The 9,699-nt window shown below is 37.1% G+C and overlaps 2 protein-coding genes across 3 annotated transcripts in view; one reads left to right on the plus strand and one right to left on the minus strand.

The window, feature by feature from the left end:
- The window catches only part of srsf7b (serine and arginine rich splicing factor 7b), a 9,160-nt gene extending 3,876 nt beyond the window's left edge, over positions 1–5,284 (minus strand). Inside the window, exons 1-3 of one of the 2 annotated variants that reach the window (XM_079857842.1) lie at positions 5,181–5,284; positions 3,976–4,232; positions 624–800 (exon numbers count right to left, since the gene is read on the minus strand). In XM_079857842.1, the coding sequence (XP_079713968.1) occupies positions 624–800; positions 3,976–4,085 (287 nt within the window). In that variant the 5' untranslated portion in view covers positions 4,086–4,232; positions 5,181–5,284. The remainder of the gene's footprint in view (positions 1–623; positions 801–3,975; positions 4,233–5,180) is intronic. The other variant, XM_079857843.1, reaches the window with a different exon arrangement.
- A 66-nt stretch (positions 5,285–5,350) lies between these two features.
- gemin6 (gem (nuclear organelle) associated protein 6) lies at positions 5,351–9,394 on the plus strand. The gene is made up of 2 exons (XM_079857876.1): positions 5,351–5,598; positions 8,829–9,394. Exons 1-2 carry the CDS (start codon positions 5,471–5,473, stop codon positions 9,211–9,213), a joined length of 513 nt encoding a protein of 170 aa, XP_079714002.1. The 5' UTR covers positions 5,351–5,470; the 3' UTR covers positions 9,214–9,394.
- The last annotated feature ends 305 nt before the right edge of the window (positions 9,395–9,699 follow it).

Genomic DNA, 9,699 nt, shown 5'->3' on the forward strand with positions numbered 1-9,699 from the left:
CTATCATCAGCCGACCTCTGCATCTAGTCGTTCTCTTGGATTTCTAACGATGACATTGCATCGACAGCCAAATCGCTTGATTGAGACTTGATAGAAGTGTGCAAGGCGCTTTTTCTAGACGGGATCGTGGTCTGCCGAGGTCTCGATGCTCTCTTATCAAAAGCGTAGGCACAAATCACTAGCCAAATTTACTCGGATTGGCGCTCTCATCAGGTTTGGGTTGGGGGGGAGGGGCTATGAATAGTTAAGTAGCAGTGGGAGGAGCCTCAGCGAAGGGGGCGTGGCTGCTCGTGCCCCGGTCATAGCAGGCGCTCAAAAGTGTGGGATTTGCTAGATGCCTCGTGAAATCGTAAAGGATCGTGACTCTCTGAATCAAACGATGAAACCTGAAACGTTTTGACCAGGTCAGTCGTTAAAAAATGAAATCCCAAAGAACATTGGAGAAAACATCAGATCAGAAAACAACAAAACATCCCCCCCTCCAACCCCACAAAATCAACACAAACAAATCAACAGGAAGTCAAGCAGACAGAGAGAGAAGAGAACAATATAACAGGGAAACAGCATTGACAGTGTTATTGATCAATCCGGTTCAGCGGTGCTCAGATCACAGCTAGCTGTACCTGCTCCGGCGCCGGCGGCTGTAGCGGTGGCAGTCGTACGCGTAGTGGCCCTTCTCGCCGCACTCGTAGCAACGGTCGCTAGGGTCGAAGGGCCGGCGGGTGGGCGGACGATCGTATCGGGAACGCCGGGGCATTCCGGTGGACAGTTCCACACGCGTTCGAGAGCCACAGATCACCCTGAAACAAATCAATCAATCAATCAATCAATCAATCAATTAATCAATCAATTCACATGTATTTGTGCAGCGCTTTTCACAATACACATCATTTCAAAGCAGCTTTACAGGAAGTGCATGAGTCAATATTACAATTTAGTGTTCTGTTATCACAGGAAACTGTCCAAGTTATGTATTTCAGAAATGTACAAAATCAAAAAAGTATTAATTTAAATAAAGTATTAATTTATTGCAGGATCAATGAGTTTATTGGAGTATTGAATACTTGCTTGTTAACTAATGATTATGACATTTAGAAAAATGCAGCATCAAAACCACAATCAGCAATCAATCAAACTTTACTTATAAAGCACTTTAAAAACAACCTGTGGTGAAATAAAAAAAATTGTTACTAAAAATAAAATAAAGTTTAATTGAAACAAAATAGAAAAATTCCAGGTATCTGGAATTTCTCGTGTTCCTTTAGTTTGACTTGATGTACTAAAATAACTAAAACTTAGACCTGCACAATAGTTAAAAGATGGCGATCTTGATTCAAACACACACACACACACACACTCTTATTCTAAACTACAGCGATTCGACTCTCTCTGTTAAACCTTTGATGAGTCCGATCACAGCGAACATTCAGATCTGAGCCGTTGTCATGTGTAGATATGAAACAGCTTCACTAACAGTGTTTTAAACACACAGAATTATTATTTCTGTCTTACAATCATTCAGATTATCAAGGTTTATAGTTCAGATATAAACACTGATGAAATAGAGCGAATCATCTTTTAAAGCTTGACGCTCCAGATAAAGATTGTATCAGTTACATCGTTACACCAGTAGGTGGCGACAAGTGACTGTTATACATGTATTTGTAACTGAATAATTTATTCAAGAGATTTGTTCAAAAACACTGATTCATCCAGTAATGAAACAAGTGAAGTCTTTAAGAGTGAGTCATTGAATCATTCACTCAAGAGATTCGTTCAAAAACACTGATTCATCCAGTAATGAAACAAGTGAAGTCTTTTAGAGTGAGTCATTGAATCATTCACTCAAGAGATTCGTTCAAAAACACTGATTCATCCAGTAATGAAACAAGTGAAGTCTTTTAGAGTGAGTCATTGAATCATTCACTCAAGAGATTTGTTCAAAAACACTGATTCATCCAGTAATGAAACAAGTGAAGTCTTTTAGAGTGAGTCATTGAATCATTCACTCAAGAGATTCGTTCAAAAACACTGATTCATCCAGTAATGAAACAAGTGAAGTCTTTATGAGTGAGTCATTGAATCATTCACTCAAGAGATTCGTTTAAAAACACTGATTCATCCAGTAATGAAACAAGTGAAGTCTTTTAGTGTGAGTCATTGAATCATTCACTCAAGAGATTCGTTCAAAAACGCTGATTCATCCAGTAATGAAACAAGTGAAGTCTTTATGAGTGGGTCATTGAATCATTCACTCAAGAGATTCGTTTAAAAACACTGATTCATCCAGTAATGAAACAAGTGAAGTCTTTATGAGTGGGTCATTGAATCATTAACTCAAGAGATTCGTTTAAAAACACTGATTCATCCAGTAATGAAACAAGTGAAGTCTTTAAGAGTGAGTCATTGAATAATTCATTCAAGAGATTTGTTCAAAAACACTGATTCATCCAGTAATGAAACAAGTGAAGTCTTTATGAGTGAGTCATTGAATCGTTCACTCAAGAGATTCGTTTAAAAACACTGATTCATCCAGTAATGAAACAAGTGAAGTCTTTATGAGTGAGTCATTGAATCATTAACTCAAGAGATTTGTTTAAAAACACTGATTCATCCAGTAATGAAACAAGTGAAGTCTTTATGAGTGGGTCATTGAATCATTAACTCAAGAGATTCGTTCAAAAACACTGATTCATCCAGTAATGAAACAAGTGAAGTCTTTATGAGTGGGTCATTGAATCATTAACTCAAGAGATTCGTTCAAAAACACTGATTCATCCAGTAATGAAACAAGTGAAGTCTTTATGAGTGGGTCATTGAATCATTAACTCAAGAGATTCGTTTAAAAACACTGATTCATCCAGTAATGAAACAAGTGAAGTCTTTAAGAGTGAGTCATTGAATCATTCATTCAAGAGATTCGATCAAAAATGCTGATTCATCCAGTAATGAAACAAGTGAAGTCTTTAAGAGTGAGTCATTGAATCATTCACTCAAGAGATTCGTTCAAAAACACTGATTCATCCAGTAAAGAAACAATTGAAGTCTTAAAGAGTGAGTCATTGAATCATTCATTTAAGACATTTGTTCAAAAACACTGATTCATCCAGTAATGAAACAAGTGAAGTCTTTATGAGTGAGTCATTGAATCGTTCACTCAAGAGATTCGTTTAAAAACACTGATTCATCCAGTAATGAAACAAGTGAAGTCTTTATGAGTGAGTCATTGAATCATTAACTCAAGAGATTCGTTCAAAAACACTGATTCATCCAGTAATGAAACAAGTGAAGTCTTTAAGAGTGAGTCATTGAATCATTAACTCAAGAGATTCGTTTAAAAACACTGATTCATCCAGTAATGAAACAAGTGAAGTCTTTAAGAGTGAGTCATTGAATCCTTCATTCAAGAGATTCATTCAAAAACACTGATTCATCCAGTAAAGAAACAATTGAAGTCTTAAAGAGTGAGTCATTGAATCATTCACTCAAGAGATTCGTTCAAAAACACTGATTCATCCAGCAAAGAAACAAGTGAAGGATTTATGAGTGAGTCATTGATCCATTCATTCAATAGATTCGTTAAAAAACACTGATTCATCCAGCAAAGAAACAAGTGAAGGCTGCTTCCGAAATCGCATACTTCCCTACTATAAATTAGGCAAAATCAATATGTGACAAAAGAAGTCTGACTGAATTTACAGTCCTCATAAAAGAGCAGGCAAAAAGTACCGAATGAATGACCTACTAGGCTACTTCCAGCAAGATTCTGAAGTGTGCATACGATGGACACTTTACTATCCCATGAGGCCACGGGAGAGGATTTATGAATGGCAACTGACGCTGGTCACATGATAATGACAACATGGCGACAATAGTACGTCCGGATTACATTCATACTACACACACTCATACTACTGTATATAAGAACGCACCTTTTTAGCAGTCGTGAATCACTTATTCAAAGTAAGTACCTACTCAAGAGAGTACGCGATTTGGGACGCAGCCGGTGTCTTTACGAGTGAGTCATTGAATCGTGACTCCGCCCACTCACTTGCCATCGAGGCCACGCACAGCATCCTCAGCATCTCTGGGATCCTCAAACTCCACGAAGGCGAATCCCGGAGGATTGCGAGCGATCCACACGGTCCTCAGCGGCCCGTAATACCCGAACGCCCGCTCCAGCTCACCCTTACCTGCCCCGGTGCCCAGGTTACCCACGTACACCTTCGTTTCTGAAAGAGAGGAGGACATTTAACACCTGTCATCCGTCACTCAGGGAATGAGATAAAGAAATAACCCCGGTTTTACCATGGTTTAACTCTGTGACACAAGAGACTAATGCTCAATAAACAGAATTCTGCGGCTAAAAGGGGAAAGTCTAGAATTCAAAACACAATTCACAACACAAACAGGATTTCAAGAATATATTATATTATATAATACTAATAATGTATTTTTTATAATATGCATGGTGAAATTAGAAACATTTTGACAGGAGACAAACTCAGTTTTGACATTTCAAATAAGCATATATTGAGCAGTGTTATTTATAAACTATTATAGTATTTATTATTATTTTGAATTAGCTTTTATTTTTATGTTTTTAGTTAAGTTTGAGTCATTTTGTTAAGCGCTTTTGTCTTTCTATTTCTATTTAGATTTATTTATTTTAGTCTTAGTAATTTTAGCACTTTAGTAAGTTTTCATATTATATTTGATTTCGTTTCAGCTTAATTTCAATTAAAGAAAATGAATTGTAATAGTTTTAGTCAACAAAATCAACTTTACAGACTTTGCACTTACTGTTTCAATTAAACGGTTTTAGCATCTACGAACTTAAATGATCATTTCAAATCTGAAATACAGAGCAAACTTTAATAAAAACAACACAGAAATAAAACGACACATGAATGAACATCTTCACGTTAACCTATAACCCAACAAACTCACAAGTATGAATCAAAATAATGTTGTGATTATTACAATTACTAGTTTTATTATTAATTATCATGATTACTATTATTATTAATCAGTGTTCGCGAGGGCGCCATTACAGTTAGCAGCTCGTGCTAAAACACAACACATCTTTTCAATAACCAGACATATTTAATACATGAGATGAAGCGTTCTGCCTCCAGCCTGGTTTTATTCGTGAATTATTCATGATTTATAACACTCACCACCCGCGTGTCGCCCGTATCGCGACATAACGTGAAATAGGGAAATCCTGACAGCAACAAACAACAGCCTGTCAAACGACGACTCGCCTGCGCATGCGCAAACTGACGCAGCCTCCGCCAAAAAACTACATTTCCTATGATTCTCATGCCTGACCCCGCCAACCAATCACACGCTCGTTTGCGACAGTGACGTCACGCGCGCACAGCGTTCACACACGCCAAACTTCAGAGGAGATGAAGTCGCTGATTAAGTTGATTAACGCTGATTAAGTGATTCGTTGTTTGCAGAGATGCTGCAGTGGAGGGACAGGAGTCCTCAGCAGTGGCAGGAGTTTGTCAATCAGGAGGTGTGTGTAACAGCTCACGATCAGCAGAGCTTCGAGGGACGCGTGTTCACGGTGGACCCCGTGTCTGCCAGGTAAACATCAGAGAATAATAACTACAAAACAATTATGAATTGATCATGACCCGAATATTATTTTTTTGTTTTCTGGTTAGGCTAGTTAATAAAACACAACTGTTCAATGTTAGTTCATGTTAGCTCAGTCATATTAAATAATTTTAATACTTCATTATTTATCAGCTTTAATATATATCAGCCAAATTTTCTCATGGGCCGATAACGATAACTGTAAAATTAACATATATCGGCAGATACCAATATGGGGGCCGATATCTCATGCATCCCTAATAAAAATGCAAGCCCTAAAAATACAATGCATTAAAATCGGTTAATGCAATGCATATTTTTTTTCAATTAGCACAATTCAACAAGCTTTTTATTTGTTTCAAGTACATTTGTCATTATTTTACCTCCATAGAATTATTAGATTTCGGACACAGCATTTGATTCATCGATTTTTCGATTAATCGTTTTTTAAAATGTGGCCGATTCAAAATTGATTCTCAAAGGCCACGAATCGATTATTTTCCATATTTATTTATCCATCACACAAAAGCCAGTATTAGTTTTCCTCCACTGTTTATAGGCTTCCATGTTACAGATAATGCTGTGAGATTTAATGTTTTATCTTAAACATAAAATACCCTGATCCTGTTTGATGAAGGCGTGCGACTGTTCTGACTTTTCCCAATTTTCAGCATCAATTTTTCATCTTGCATCAAAATCCTGTCTATTCATTGTATGCATTTGAAATATAGAGTTGGGTTCTGTTTTAATGTACCTAAAATAAGAAGAGTTTAATATACAGGTTTGTGGCTCTTAATTTCTTTTTATTAATTAACCACTTGTAAACTTATGTTCACTGTTCTTTTTTTTATAAATATAGGATTTGTATTAAATCTATATTCATTGAGTCGAATCGAGAATCGAAATCCGAATCTGAATCGAATTGAGAGCTTGCGAATCAAATTGGAACATCTGATTCTGAATTGATACCCAGCTCAAGGGTGAATCATCTCATATTGTGTTGAACTTTGTTCATTCCAGTGCTGCTGAGTTTCCCAGTTTCAAAATCGGTTAATGCACTGCATATTTTTTTCAAGTAGGACAAGCTTTTTATTAGGGATGCACGATATATCAGCCACCATATCGGTATATATATATACCGATAAATGTTCATATTTACTGTTATCGTCAGTGGTGGAGGAAGTACTGAATCTCAGTACTTAAGTAAAAGTACAAATAACCAGAGACATATTTACTTTAGTAAAAGTAAAAGTACCACAATGAAAACCTTACTTAAGTAAAAAGTACCTGATTTTAAATGTACTTTAAGTATTAAAAGTAAAAGTACTTTCATAACAATTTATTCTCTTAATGTCTATATTTAATAATTAGGGCTGTAACAATATGCAATATGAAACCGAGACACTCGGATCCACGAACCTGTGTCGCGGTGTGAGTGTGAGAAGGCAGAATCGCGACACACCCCTTATTTGAAGTTAACATTATACAATACGTAGACCTGGATAAATTCTTTAAAATTGGGCAATCCCAGCGTTATGGATGTGACAATTGCTGTAAAAACTTGAAATGTAAATTCTCGAATACCAATTGAAACTGTTTATATATCCATCCTCCCCATACTCCCTTAATAAAGAAGTCCAGAAATTAGAAAAATACTAGTCTACAGACACATGCGTTTTATATTTAATATGAGGGAAATATAAATCCCTAACGGACGTGACACAAAAAAAACTTTAACTTTTAGGTGGCAAAATATTTTTTAGTAATTCTGTGAATTTCACTGCGCAAACCAAAAGTAATATACCCACCGGATGAAGAAGGGTTGGCTCTCCACAGAACATAAAATATTCATTTTATTTTTTGTGTTCACATTTATGAGGAAAAAACAATGTTAAGGACGTGTCAGTTCTCCGTTACGCACGTGAGCGCTCTGAAAGCGGCACTAAAATACTGCTTTAAAACGTTCACAGAGACCTCAGAAGCCCTTCTTTAAAGTGAATTTCGTTTCGTATTAATTGTATCTTAATTTTAATCAATGTTTCATCAAACAATTGCCTGGATTTAATAAATAAGTAAATATAGCAGAAAATAGATCAGGACACGGAGGCGCGGGCGCGTGAACTGGTGAAACTCATGAACCAAAACTCAGGTCTGTACTTGCCTCACAGACCTGAGACGTATATATATATATATATATATATATAGAAAGCTTGAAATGTGTACTTTTAAACAGAACAATTCAAAACAAACATGTTCTCTGCATGTAATCCGTATGAAATGTGCATTTCTCTCTGGCGCGTTCACTGCAAAGATCGCGCGTCAGCATCAATTAAAATGTCTCCTTGTTATATTTTACATATTCATAATCATTACTTTTGCTGGTTCTTTGTGACAGCTTTTAGGTGCTTTATTTGCAGCACCACAGTTACATGTTACATGAACGCGTCAGCACCGAAAACATGGAGATTTTTTTCAATCCCTGTTTTGGCAAGGGGAAAAACTGATGAAATGTAGTGGAGTAAAAAGTATAATAATTGCTGCAAAAAGTAACGAAGTAAAAGTCAAAAGTATGCACTATTGATTCTACTCAAGTAAAGTACAGATTCGTGAAAAATGTACTTAAGTAAAGTAACAACTTCGTTACATTCCACCACTGGTTATCGTCATCGGCCTGGTATGAAAAATTTGGCCGATATATTAAAGCCGATAAATACTGCATTATTTCCTTCAGCTGAGACGCTTCAGATGCGCACTGTTCAACATGATGCTTTTCAGTCGCTTAAAATATGATTGGAATCACTTCAAAAAGGAAAATACAGTAAAGTGCAAAAAGTCTGTCATATCGGCTTCATAAAATGATCATGAGAACATTATGATTGTGTGTTTGGGATATAGATTTTAATGATGAGCCTTTTGTATTTGTAATCAGGCTCTCAAAAATTATATAAAAACTTGGATTTAGATTTATCGGCCAATATATCGGTTATCGGCTTTCAAATATAAAGAATTATCGGTATCGGTCAATTTTCATATCCGTGCATCCCTACTTTTTGTTTCAAATACATTTGTCATTATTTTACCTCCATAAAAGTATTCAAGTCGATTACTCAATTCGATTCGATTACTTGATTCAGACACAGCATTTGATTCAAACGAATCATTTGCTTTTCGAATCAAAGTGTGAATCATCTCATATCGTGTTGGTTTGTTGATTGCAGTGTTGTGCTGGTGAGTTTCCCAGAGACGAAGCGTCCGTCGGTGAAAGTGGTTCTGGGTCACGCGGTGACAGACGTTCAGATCCTCGGGAGCGGAACCAAGGAGTCGGAGAGTCGGATGAAGAGCTTGTTCCTGCCGGACAGAACGCAGGTCTTCAGCGCTGACGAACTGAAGTCTCGGAGGGAGAATCTACGTGTGTGGCTGGAGAAGAACCGAGTCCCGGTGACCGAAGACGGGGACGTTCTCCGTGTGGCGGGTGTGTTGACCATCAGCGCCCCCTACAGCACTGGAGACTGCAGCTGCGCCAACGAGATCATCCTGGCCAGAGTTCAGAGTCTAGTCGAGAGCGTCCCTGCAGAACAACACACTTCACTCGCCTCAATCTGACTCGCTATGTCTGAGAGTGTTCATTAAGATGAGATGTTAATGCATGATGTTCAGGGTGGAGAGAATCAAACTGCATTTCTCTGTTACATTATGTAAATATTTACGTTTTTGATTCTTCATGTAACATTCAAAGTTCCTGTATGTTTGCTCATGTTATAATAAATGTTTCAAATGTTTCAAAGGCAGAAATATAACTCTTCCCACATTTTTCTTTTGTGTGCGTGTCCAATCAAAATCTTAAAGGAGAACTCCGGTCAATTTTAACATTGAGCTCATTTTTTTGTACATTTGGAGTGCTGTCAATACAGAGAACAACGACACAAATCGGTGTTGCCTACACCGTGTTATCCTCTTTTTAAAATTTGCACCCTGTTGACTTCAATGGGGCAAGTTTTAAACCTGCTTTTAGCCTCTTAACATCCTTGATGTGTCATTACAAGTGCACAGGTCATGTGAGTGATTCCTTCAGAGTGAACACGGGTGAAT

This window comes from Squalius cephalus (assembly GCF_949319135.1).
Source record: "Squalius cephalus genome assembly, chromosome: 22".
Classification (NCBI taxonomy): Eukaryota; Metazoa; Chordata; class Actinopteri; order Cypriniformes; family Leuciscidae; genus Squalius; species Squalius cephalus.

Excerpts from the sequence above, each read along its gene's own strand:
- gemin6 (XM_079857876.1), top strand. The coding sequence starts at position 5,471 with ATGCTGCAGTGGAGGGACAGGAGTCCTCAGCAGTGGCAGGAGTTTGTC. Across the intron at positions 5,599-8,828 it reads GTGGACCCCGTGTCTGCCAG|TGTTGTGCTGGTGAGTTTCC; the intron begins GTAAACATCAGA and ends TGTTGATTGCAG.